This window comes from Callorhinus ursinus, unplaced genomic scaffold (genome assembly GCF_003265705.2).
Source record: "Callorhinus ursinus isolate GAN/ISIS: 27379988/994484 unplaced genomic scaffold, GSC_fseal_2.0 scaffold16, whole genome shotgun sequence".
Classification (NCBI taxonomy): Eukaryota; Metazoa; Chordata; class Mammalia; order Carnivora; family Otariidae; genus Callorhinus; species Callorhinus ursinus.
In genome coordinates, this window is record NW_027397078.1 from 6033220 (window position 1) to 6046255 (window position 13036).

The 13036-nt window shown below is 43.1% G+C and overlaps 1 protein-coding gene across 3 annotated transcripts in view; it reads left to right on the forward strand.

The window, feature by feature from the left end:
* The window catches only part of MAOB (monoamine oxidase B), a 114833-nt gene that overhangs the window by 83493 nt on the left and 18304 nt on the right, over positions 1-13036 (forward strand). For all 3 annotated transcript variants that reach the window (XM_025857625.2, XM_073901905.1, XM_073901906.1), the window contains 5 exons: positions 1212-1316; positions 2030-2121; positions 8586-8727; positions 9926-10075; positions 11187-11346. In XM_025857625.2, coding sequence (XP_025713410.1) covers positions 1212-1316; positions 2030-2121; positions 8586-8727; positions 9926-10075; positions 11187-11346 — 649 coding nt within the window. The remainder of the gene's footprint in view (positions 1-1211; positions 1317-2029; positions 2122-8585; positions 8728-9925; positions 10076-11186; positions 11347-13036) is intronic.

A 13036-nucleotide genomic window follows, 5' to 3' on the forward strand; every position in this document is an offset into this window, starting at 1 on the left:
CACACACACACACACACACACACACACACACACACACACACACACACTTGCACATACACACTACCTGTTGGTTCTGTTTCTCTGGATAACCCTACCAAATATAAGAAGAAAAGTGAGCCTGCCTCATAAATCTTCCCTGAGAACCTTACGGCCTTGTTGGGAAGAGAAGACCAGTATGGCCACAGAATGAATACAAGAATGAACGTGAAATCTCACCTCATTTCACACCTCGCCTGTCTGCCTACAGAATCCACATGAACTGAACCTTTGCTGAATGACTCAGAGTTATGGTGAGATTTTGGTTGACTGTGGACCTTGCGTTATTCCAAGTTGGGTGAAAGATGACATCAGAATGCACAGCCTGACTTCTGACTCGGGTTTTCAGGTTGACCCAGAGTGGTTTTTGTGCGTGTCCTTAACTGCCGTTGAGTTAAACCTCCCAGAGATGATTTACAGGCGGTCTTATTATTAGTCTTTGGAGAAATGTGTGCCCTTTATCTCTGTGTTGAGGTGACCCTACCCTGCCGGGAGAACCAAGTAGTACAGATATGTCCCCAGAAGAGGCTTGAAATTGTCTCTTCTTTCTGTTCCCATGGGACCTCCTGTGTTGATGTGGCACCTACGATTCCTTGGAAAAGCTTGCTGGGCTCTATTTCGTGGCTCTTCCTAAAGATGCTTGCATTCCTACAATTGGTTATTTATCCCCTTCTAGCTTGTAAAACATTTATAGTTGTCTGACCCTTCAGACGCATCGGGTCCCCTCGCTCTGCGGTATTTGCAGGTATCACTGGCAAATGAGATTACTTTAGGTAACCCCACTTCTGTACTTTAAATTTTATGTGGGAAGGGTTCTAATCTCAGAGAGAAACCTTTTTATTGTCTGTGGGGGTTTGGGGGCCCACATTTATTTAGGTAACAGAGAATTGAGCTGGAAATCTCTATGCTGACAATTAAGTAACATTCTCTGAGGACACAAGGACTTAAAACACGTAAGTGGCGGCGCCTGGGGTGGCTCAGTTGGTTAGGCATCTGCCTTTGGTTCAGATCATGATCCCGGGGTCCTGGGATGGAGTCCCACGTCGGGCTCCCTGCTCAGCGGGGAGTCTGTTTCTCCTCTCCCTCTGTCCCTCCCCTGTGCTTGTGCTCTCTCTCTCAAATAAATAAAATCTTAATAAGTAAATAAATAAATAAAAATACCTTGTATCCCACAGGGCAGATCGTACCCCTTCAGGGGCCCCTTCCCACCTGTGTGGAACCCAGTTGTGTACCTAGATCATAACAACCTTTGGAGGACAATGGATGCCATGGGGCGAGAGGTAAAGCTTACTAATGCTTCTTTGACTATGTTTGTATTTTTCCTAATAAGTTTAGTCCTTCAAAGAAAGAAGGGACGCTGTATCAGCAATGCCTAGCATGTTACCTGGTTCATAATATCTCTCAGTAAAGATTTAGGAAATGAGTGAATGAACTGGTTTTAAACCACTAAAAGAATGAGATGTCCTGCAGACCGCTGGTCACATACCACCGGTGAGGGCAGGGAGAAAAGATCACACATCCCTCAGCCTTCCTGGGAAGTCCTCCGGACAGAGCAGAATAAGACTTCTAAGGTCTTTGTGTTGCCGTCTTGCTCAAACCTGCAACCCATAAGTAAGCACACACAGAGCTTGACCTGAAACTCCAGTTTAGGCATGATTTGGTGCAGCTGTCTGATCCGTGTTAAAGGCTGAATTTATGAATGTTCTCTCTAAATGAGCAACTTAGTAACTGATATTTGGAAATGGCCCCATTTCACCATAGCCTCCATTTATTGTGCAGGAAGTGTTACCGTAAATTCAGTGTGGACCCAGTGGTATAGATCGATAGAGGGAAGGCTACAGAGACATTGGTTGTGCCGTGAGAACCATAAATGGGGGCATTGGCAAGCTTACATTTTCCTTCTTCAAGTGAGGGTTCTCAGTTCTCTTGAAAGAGTTATTTGAAATGGAAAATTATATTCGTTTTTCCCCTCTGAATCCTTATCTGAGTGTAGATTCCCAGTGACGCCCCATGGAAGGCACCCCTTGCGGGGGAGTGGGACCACATGACAATGAAGGAGCTGCTGGACAAGATCTGCTGGACAGAGTAAGGCTCACCGTGAGGCACAGGCATTTACTGTGACAAAATCTCTCAGGTTGATGTAGCAATGCCATTCAGCGGGTACGGAACTGCTTTGTGTCTAAAACCACACCATTTGGCCAGATGGAATGCTAAAAAATACTGAAACCGGATTCTGTCCCAAGGATGTCTACGCATCTTTGGAATAGCAATGCATCCCAAAGGTGGTATTACCACATCAGGTCCTCAGAACAGACCAGAACGTGCCACCATCTTATGTAGAACAACTTAAAGATCGCCAGCTTGAAGACCTCGTTTATCAAGTTGCTGTTATAAGAAGACTTTTGTCCCCTTCACGGGTGGTCAAGGGTAGAGATGGTGCATTATCGTATGCATTTGAAACACGTTATGGGATGGGGTGCAACTCTTCAAGGATTTGAAGAGGAACTTCTAGAGAAGTTCTCTGGATAATTCATAGTTGTAGAGGAAACACGCATGGCTGGACTAACCCCTCCCCTTTATTGAAAAACATGTAGCTTTGAGAGCAAGTGTTCACCAGTCAAGCCTTAAAATTCTGCTTGGCAGAGCTGGGAACTGGCTACAAATTGTGGAGGTGAAACAGATGACCTCGAGGAGCCTCACTGCTCTTGGACAGCAGGAAGAAAGGAAAGGATTGTAAGGGTCCAAGCACATAGAGAATTTGTAGTACACAGAGTTAGAGAAATGGAGGCCAAGTTCAAGGAGACTGTCCTATCATGCTAAACAGCATTAGTTGAGAAATGTCTGGCTCTGGGGTTGATGTATTCATTCTTTAGGCATTAGGGAGGGAAGGTGGACACTGAGAACTAAAAATAAGAACAAGTGTTTAGGGATCTCTGATTTTAAGATATTGAAAGAGTCAAAAGACATAATATTTATGGGGCACCCGGGTGGCACAGTCGGTTAAGCATCTGACTCTTGGTTTCAGCTAAGGTCATGCTATCCGGGTGGTGAGATTGAGCCCTACGTTGGGCTCCATGCTCAGCGCAGAGTCAGCTTGAGATTCTCTCCCTGCATCTCCCACACTCCCCTCCCCCTGCTTGTTCTCTCTCTTTCTCTAAAATTACAATCTAAACAAATCTTTAAAAAGACATGAAATTTACATACTTCTTGATACATAAATTCAACTTTTTAGAACTTAGCTTAAAGAAAGAGAGAGAAAAGAACAGAGAGAGGCATCCAGGGAGAGGGAAGGGAGAGAGAGGGAAAGAAGGAGATTCAAAGAATTACTTTTAGAAGGGAAAGTCTAGGAGCGCCTGGGTGGCTCAGTCAGTTAAGCGTCTGCCTTCGGCTCAGGTCATGATCCCAGGGTCCTGAGATCAAGCCCCACATCGGGCTCTCGCTCATGCTCTCTCTCTGTCTCTCTCTGAAATAAATAAAAGCTTAAAAAAATAATAAAATTAAAGGGAAAGTCTAAATGTCCAAAAATAAAACACTGGTTAAATTAATAATGAGGCATCCAAAAATGGAATACTCTACAGTCTTTTAAAATCATGTTGTAGAGAGCTCGTGGGTGGCTCAGTTGGTTAAGCATCTGCCTTCAGCTCAGGTAATGATCCTGGGGTCCTGGGACTGGGCCCCATGTCAGGCTTCCTGCACAGCAGGGAGTCTGCCTCTTTCCTCTCCCTCTGCCTCTCCCCCCACTCATGCTCTCTCTTTTTCTCTCAAATAAATAAAATCTTAAAAAAAAAAAAACGTGTTGTAGAAAAATATTTAATAGCTCGAAAAAGTCATAATATTAAACACATAAAAAAGCAGGCTGTCATTGAGTATATACAGGATCATATACGATCTCCTTATTTATTTATTTATTTATTTGTTTATTTATTTATTTATTAAAGATTTTATTTATTTATTTGACAGAGAGAGAGAGACAGCAAGAGAAGGAACACAAACAGGGGGAGTGGGAGAGGGAGAAGCAGGCTTCCCGCTGAGCAGGGAGCCCGATGCAGGGCTCGATCCCAGGACCCTGGGACCATGACCTGAGCCGAAGGCAGATGCTTAACGACTGAGCCACCCAGATGCCCCATAATCTCCTTTTTTAAACGGAAACTCTATATGCGATGCAAAAGCAATGGACATCTATCACAGTGTTTTTAACACTTAAAATTACAGTGCAAACATTTATCCATGCCATTGAAAATGCATCATTAAATATCATATTTTATGTTTGCAGAATATTCCATGGAAAGTGACTACTCTGATGTATTTATCCATCATCATCCTGTTGGACATTTTGGTTACTTCCAGGTTTTCATAATTATTATTATTATATAATACCTTGTGATAAAACACCTTCGTGCTTCTCTTATGGCTTTAACCTTTGAGAGCAACCAATTCTGAAATAGGAAAATCCTATTATTGTCATGAAATGAATGCCTGTTATTAATTATATCTTTTTAAACACATTATTTACCACTTTTTTTGAGAGTGCAGTTTGCAATTATAACTTATTTTATTGTAATACAGTTTCAATATTTTAAATTCTATGCATTAGATTTTATAAACGTAGTATTTAATTATCTGCATTTGTTTTAGAACTTCCATTATGAAAAGCTTTTCATAAATTCAGGAAAGTCTTTTCTCTTCAGAGAGCTTTGAAGCCCCTTGAAGATAGGACTAATTATATTCCTTTGGGATTATAGAGATCTGACATTTTCTACCACAGTCCTTGGCCTAGACCCACCACCCTTAGTGAATATTGTAGGTTGTTGGCTGACAAAATAAAACATTCTGAGATATTAAGATTATATGAACACAAGGTTATTTTTAACTTTCTGTAAGCAAGATGTACATGCTATCATTTTCTGGTTTTAAAGGAAGTGATTCCCTAAATATCCAACTTACTGTTACTCAACCTGAAGCACAATCGTATATTTGAAGAATAATGTGGATCAGTCTTTGAGTTATTATCACTGAAAGAGCGTTTTTCAAAATACGATAAAATAAAACAAAAAATCAAACGTGTTTTTCAGAAACAGGTTACAATTACAGTGTGGTCAAGGCTATGTAGATACAAAAAAAAAAAAAAGGATATAAAAATAAACTTTTAAAACTATAAAAAAAAAAAAAAACCCCAAAAAGAAAACAGTTATTTATTTTGGGGGGGGGGCAGAAATATGGAAGACACTCATCCTCTCACCTTTTTACTTTATGAATTTTCCAACTTTTATATAATGTGTATGTATTTTTCATGTAGAAAAAGATAATAACATTTATCTTTTAAAAAGTCAACAGGGCAAAGAACATGAAAATATTATTGCACTAGCTTCCTTGACCTTCCATCCGTCAGATGTTGTTCTTCTTATTTCTTTTCTCACTAAAGCTCCCAGAGAAAGTCAAATAAAGGATTAGGAAGGGCCTGGCCCTCCAGAGAGAATTGCTTTGAGATCTCCCTCTATTTCAAGCCAGGGTGATTTCTTTCCCACCCAGTTGGCGACGACGACAACTAGAATCACAGCAGTGTTTTTGTGTTTAATCTTGGTTGTCTCAGCTGGACCAGTGTTCAGTTTTAGTTGTTTATTACTCCCTTGACCTTATGCCCCCCAAATTCCCCTACAAATTAAGGAACAAAAAGAATAGAACATTGGGAAACAGCAAAGGATGTTTCCACTTTGAAGTAATATTTTAAACTCACGTCTGGCTGTTTGCTTTAGACCGATGGTACAAATGGCCTTCGCAAAGAAAACACGAGTCAGCAGTTTCCCTCCCTTTGGTTATCGTGAGGAATCTTACAAAACTCACTTTAAGTCCCTTCAACATATATATTATACTAGTTTCAGGCTAAATGATGGGGACTGTCACAAAGACGCTCTCAGGTTGTTAGGGCTGTGAACATTGTCAGGAGTGTGTGTTGGGCCTGATGGCAGAAACTTCCAGAGTCAAGGTACACTAGCGTAGAGATGTGGTCCTCAGTGAGTATTTGTGCTTTCGAGCTTGTAAGCTGCCTAATTATAAAGCATTTCGAGGTAGTGAAAGCATGAGGTTTGAATCAGGTGTGATCTGGTTTGAAGTTGTACCATTTAGTGGACCGTGTACGACATATTACTAACCTCCCTGAGACGCAGTTTTCAGGCTTGTGAACTGGGGAGAAATTGCTGTTTTATAGAATTGTTACGACATTTCAATACAGTGGGTTTAAAAAACCATGGAGTATGAAAGAGTTCAGTAATGGAAGGCAGTATCGTGTATCCCACCCGTTGTCAGCATGACCAGGTGGCAAACTCTGCCTTGGATATAAGCAGATTAACATCACACGAACTTTATGTCAAAGTGGAAAGGGGGGGATTGGCTCTTATTAAACATGTCCCAGAGTACACATTACTACTGGTGAATTTTAGAAATGTTAAATAGGGGCGCCTGGCTGGCTCAGTCAGTAGAGCACGCAACTCTTGATCTCGGGCTTGTGGGTTCGAGCCCCACATTGGGTGTGGAGATTACTTAAAAATAAAATCTTTAAAAAAATGGTGTTAAGATATAACTGAGTTGTTGGAATTGCAAGAGATCACTCACTTTCTGGTATGCCTCGAGATAGGATATAACCTTTCCCTGTTGACCTGCCAACCCCAAGCAGAAGTTCACGTATCTGTGCTCTATTAATTGCTTTCCCCCCTTATCCATCCTTTTAGCTTGTCTTCCACTAGACAGTAAAATAATTGAATAAATAACTGGGACTAGGGTTGCCTGGGCGGCTCAGTCATTCGAGTGTCTGACTCTTCATTTCAGCTCAGATCATGATCTCTGTCCCTGCATCAGGCTTTGCACTCAGCGCAGAGTCTGCTTGTCCCTCTCCCTCTGCTACTCCCACTGTTCTCTCTCTCTCTCTCAGATAAATAAATAAAATCTTTTAAAAAATAACTGGGACTAATTCTGTATTAGGGATAGCACCTAGCTTATCCTTTGCACATTATGTATAATTTATTTATTTTTTTAAAGATTTTATTTATTTGAGAGAGAGAGAGCAAGCACGAGTGGCAAGGAGAGGGTAGAGGGATCGGGAGAAGCAGGCTCCCCACGGAGCAGGGAGCCCGATGCGGGGCTGGATCCCAGGACCCCGGGATCATGACCTGAGCCGAAGGCAGACGCTTAACTGACTGAGCCACCCAGGTGCCCCCATTATGGATAATTTAAAAATAATATTTAACTGATAACCATTTATGCATTCAGTCATCCAACAAGTAATTGTTGAGTGCTTACTATGTGCCAGACACTATTTTATTAAAGGGGACACTGGGGACACTGGTGAGCAAGAAAGTTAAGATTCCTGTTCTCATCAGTTGATAGTATAGTAGGGAAGACAGCAGTAGAAAATAGCGAACCAGGAATAAAGATAATTTAACACAATGAAAAGAGTTCTAAAGACACCATACTATGGTAGGATGATAGGGAATGCCAGGGTACTGGGTGAATGGAAGCTGGTGTTTATTTTCACAGAGGTAGAAGAGTTCATCTTTCTTTTTTTTTTTTTAAGATTTTATTTATTTGAGAGAGAGAGTGAGAGAGAGAGAGAGAGAGAGAGCACATGAGAGGGGGGAGGGTCAGAGGGAGAAGCAGACTCCCCGCCGAGCAGGGAGCCCGATGCGGGACTTGATCCCGGGACTCCAGGATCATGACCCGAGCCGAAGGCAGTCGCTTAACCAACTGAGCCACCCAGGCACGCAAGAGTTCATCTTTCTGAGGAGACATTAGAAGACGTAGAGAGGGTACGGAATGAGGTAGAAAAAGTAGGCCTGGGCTAGATCACTTGGGGCTTTGCTGGCAAAGGTGAAAGATCCAAATCCCGTTCTGGTTTCGATAGGATGCCACTGGTGGGCTAAAGCAAGAGAATATGACTCGATTTATACAATAGAAAGAGCCCCACAGTGGGGAGGGGCTAAAAAGCTTCTGGCTTTGAATTTGGTGAATGGATACCAGGTAACGATGAGTGGAGGCAGGGAGGCCAGTCTGGAAGAAACAATGGCAATACTCCTGACAAAAGATGACGCTGCATTGGTGGTGGTGATGGCAGGGTGATGTGGTGAGAGACAGTGGGACTCCCTGATGGATTGGGCTTGCGGGGAGAGTGAGGGAAAGAGAGAAATTAAGGTTGATTTCTAGAGTGTTGGCCTTAGCAGTCGGGGGAATGGTGACGCCTTCTACGGAGATGGGGGTCACAGGACGAGGAGCAGGCGTATGGAGAGAAATCATGATACCACAGAATACGGAATACAGGCTGATCCTGAGTAAGCTGTTTGGGTGAAGGGGAACATAAATCTCATTCCCACAGGCACAGATGTCATGTTTTCTAATACTGCATTCTAGAATCATGGATTCTAGTACTAGTGACAATTTTCTGCCACTTGCCAAACTGTGCTGAAGTTAGCCAAGTAAATGTAATGCTTGAACAATGTCCACAGTATGAAGAAGATGCCCTCCCACATTTGTTAACCGTGCTCGCGTTTCTTCCCGAGCAGATCTGCCAAGCAGCTTGCCACTCTCTTCGTGAACCTGTGTGTCACTGCAGAGACCCATGAGGTCTCTGCGCTCTGGTTCCTGTGGTATGTGAAGCAGTGTGGGGGCACGACCAGGATCATCTCAACAACCAATGGAGGGCAGGTACTCATCCATCCCCACACTGTTCCAACAGAAGACCGCCATGCCTAAATAAAAAGATTGGCATCCTCCTTCTTCGGTCATGAACGGGAGAGGCAGGAGGCAGGCTTGTGGACTTCAGAACTTTATGATGGCAGCCCCAAGTGGTTTTGTGAGGGACAGTCTGTTGTTAGGGACCCAATGTGAGAACCCAGCCGCCAGTGGGGCTTTAAGATGCACCTCGCTACCTCACCACATACTTTTGCCATTCTCCATTTGGATGTGCATCTGATTATCATCCGGGAGGTTTGTAGGAGACCATCCAATGAACATGGCTTGAGCACTTCTTGGACAGCTCAGAAAGAAAAGTCAGAAACGCATTTTCAATTTCAAACACACACATTACCACACAAAATCCATTCACTCAGGCTTTCATTCATTCATTCATTCATTCATTCATTCTGTTTCCTGAGCCCCAGCGTTGTGTAAAGCTCTGTGCTAGGCCTAGTAGGAAGCGAAGTTGAGACCTTAAGTAATCTGCTTGCTGGTCATTTTCCTTCCTTTCCCCTTTCTCCTCCGTCTGCCCCTCCTTCTTCTCTTCGTCTTTTTCCTCTTGTCCCTCTCTCCCTCTCTTTCTTCTCAGACCTATTTGAAATAATCTTTTACAAAATTACCTGAACTGAAAATTTAGGAGAAGGCAGTCAGCTCAACCATGTGCCCAGCCATGCAGAATGTTCGGAAGCAACAGGCTTGTGACCCAGGATGCTCCAGAGAGGAGGGTGGTGGGTAGGCCAGGGAGGTTCTCAGCCTGAGTAACAAGGAATGGAAAAACAGCCTTGGGTGTGCTCAGGCAAGCAGGAGGCCAGCTGCAGGTGGGACTTCACTGGACCTAGCAGCCCAACAGAAGGATCTAGATGGGACACAAAGCAGGGGTAGCGGCCAGGCAGGTAGGACATGGGGGTCAGGCTGAGGATGTCCAGCAGAGGGTGGAGCCCGGGAATCCACAAGAGCATGGCCTAACAGTCACCTGGCTAGAAAGCCTGTAATTTTGTCAAAAGCCAGCAATCACTAGTTAGCAAACAGTGGTCGAAGACACGATTCGCAACAGCAAAATGCAATTTATACATCTCACAGAGAGAGATGTGAGAAAAACTCACAACTGAATCACTGAAACCCGTTCCTATGTTTCCTACCCATCTCTTGAGTCCTCTTTTCTTTCCAGGAGAGGAAATTTGTGGGTGGATCTGGGCAAGTGAGTGAGCGGATAATGGACCTCCTTGGCGACCAAGTGAAGCTGGAGAGGCCCGTGACCCACATTGACCAGACAGGAGAAAATGTCCTAGTGGAGACCCTCAACCATGAGGTGTATGAGGTAACCAAAAGCCTTAAACTAGGGGAAGTGGCCAGAATCCCATAGATAATCAAAGCTTACATAAAGCCAAGAATGTTCCAGACTTCATAGACAATGCTTTGCCAAAGGTGAAAAAGCTACCTCTGAAGGGAAAAGAGAACCAGAATATTTGGGGAGAGGGCAGATGTGTAAAATCATATATTATCAAGCCTCTGTAGTGGGCTCCTATGTAATTAGATACCAAAGAAAATATTTACTGAATAAATATCAAGTGCTTCCTATGTGTCTGGCATTATTCTAGGAGTTGGGAACACAGCAGAGAACAAAAGAGATAAAATACTCTGCCCTCATGTGGCTTACATTCTAGTGAAGGAGAAAGGCCATAATCAAGTATATGGTTAGGATATAAAGTATCCCAGATGATGGTAAGTACTACGGAAGAAAATCAGGGAAGGAAGAGAGAGTGTACCAGAAGGGTGGCGGGGGGGTAAGGGGATCGGTCGTGCAATTTTAAGTAAAGTCGTAGGGGAAGGACTCAATCAGAAGGTGATATTTTAGCACAGAACCAAAAAAGATGAGGCGTTGAACCATGTGATGGGGTCCTTCGAGGGAAGAGCATTCCAAGTAGAACAGCCAATGCAAAGGCCCTGAGGTAGAAGCAGACCCAACATGATGAAGGAACAGCAAGGTGGTCAAATGGCAGAATTAAAGGAATGAGGGGAAGAAGAACAGAAGATGAGATCAGTGCTGTAACAAGGGTCTGTTTCTATATAGGGCCTTGGAGGTGAGTGTAAGGAACTTGGCTTTGACTCCCAAGTGTGTGGGAAAGTCATGGGAGGATTTGAACTGGGAACAATAAGGGCTAATTTTGGTTTTAACACAGTTCTTCCCATTTTTCTGTTAAGAAGACACTCGAGGGATGCCCAGCTGGCTCAGGCAGTGGAACGTGTGACTCTTGACCTCAGGGTTGTGAGTTTGAGCCCCATGTTGGGTGTAGAGATTACTTACAGATAAAATCTTTGGGGAAAAAAAAAAAACATTCCAAGGGGGCCAAGGGTAAAATGAAGGAGAAACATTAGGAAAAAAAACAACCACCCACGAATAATGTTTAAGCACGTTGTTTTTCTTCCAGGCTAAGTATGTGATTAGCGCTGTTCCTCCTATTCTGGGCATGAAGATTCATTTCAGTCCCCCTCTGCCAATGATGAGAAACCAGCTGATCACTCGTGTGCCTTTGGGTTCTGTCATCAAGTGTATGGTTTATTATAAAGAGCCCTTCTGGAGGAAGAAGGGTGAGTATTATCAGAAGGTCCAAGAAACTTGGTGCAAAGACATGTATTTGCATGTAACTGGTTTTATTAGAATGCTGGGCATAAAACACTACTAGTCCAGGTGCTGAGTACCGTTCTAGCCAGTAAAATATATTGTGCCAATAAAATATATATTTGTGCCAATATATGTAAAATATATTTGGCACAAACTCCCTTGAACTATGACTGATTCTTTTCAAAAAGTCTTGTTTACTATAAAGTCTTGTTTTATCCTGCCACAAAATCTTGTGAAATAGTTATTCTCACTTTCTTTTTTTTAAAGATTTTATTTACTTATTTGACAGAGAGAGACACAGCGAGAGAGGGAACACAAGCAGGGGGAGTGGGAGAGGGAGAAGCAGGCTTCCCGCCGAGCAGGGAGCCCGATGCGGGGCTCGATCCCAGGACCCCGGGATCATGACCTGAGCCAAAGGCAGACGCTTAACGACTGAGCCACCCAGGTGCCCCTTATTCTCACTTTCTAATACAGTTTTTTGAAGGATGAGTTTACAGAGCCGTTCACAAAAGTAGGGATTCTGAAAATTTCCAGGCGATCTCTCATTCGTGTTGAGATTCTACTATATTAAGTTAAGCTGATTCGTCCATTCACATATATTCAACAGGTGTGCTACTGTGCGGGCTGGCACGTTCTAGGGATGCCCACCAAGTGCTCGATTCCACAACAGTGGAAACGTTCTAGGGATGCTCCGTCCAGTACCATAGCCCCTGAGCACATGTGGGTATCGAACACTTAAACGTGGCTAGCATGGGGCACCTGGGTGGCCTAGTCAGTTAAGTGTCTGCCTTTGGCTCAGGTCATGACCCCGGGGTCCTGGGATCGAGCCCCGTGAGGGGCTCCCTGCTCAGTGGGGAGTTTGCTTCTCCCACTCCCTCTGCCCTTCCGCCTGCTCGTTCTCTCTCTCTCTCTCAGATAAATAAATAAAATCTTTTAAAAAATTTAAAAATAAAAAATAAAATGACAGAAGCAATACCTGCCTTTAAAAAAAAAATTACAGAAGTGAATGTGTTCCCTATAAAATGTACAAAAAAAATAAAAGTATTTATCCCTCTCCTATGGCATGTGTCCTGGCATATCCTCCCCTTAGGGAACAACAACTAAAAATTTTAAGTTGTTTATCTTTAGAAATTTATCATGTGCAGGGCGCCTGGGTGGCTGAGTCCGTTAAGCGTCTGACTCTTGGTTTCAGCTCAGGTCATGATCTTAGGGTCGTGGGATCGAGGCCCATGTTGGGCTCCATGCTCAACGAGGAGTCTGCTTGGGATTCTCTCCCCTCTCCCTCTGCCCCTCCTCTCTCTCTCAAATAAATAAATCTTCAAAAAAAAGCAATTTATCATATGCACAGGTGGTACTTTAAATATATGTATACATATATATTGAAATATATATACACTTTGAATATATATTAAAGAATGTGTGTAATATTTATGAGCAAATATAATTTTAAGTAAATAATGTTACACATTTTTCCAAAAGCATATTTTTTTAAAACAAGATACATACTGTACTGAAATTCACTTTTTTTTTGGTTAACAATGCACCATAGACGTGTCTCCACATCGGTGCATTTAAATCTGCCTCATTTCAACAACTGAATACAGAGTATTTCATTGTGTGGCTCCATCAGAATTTACCACATAGGTCTGCTGTTGA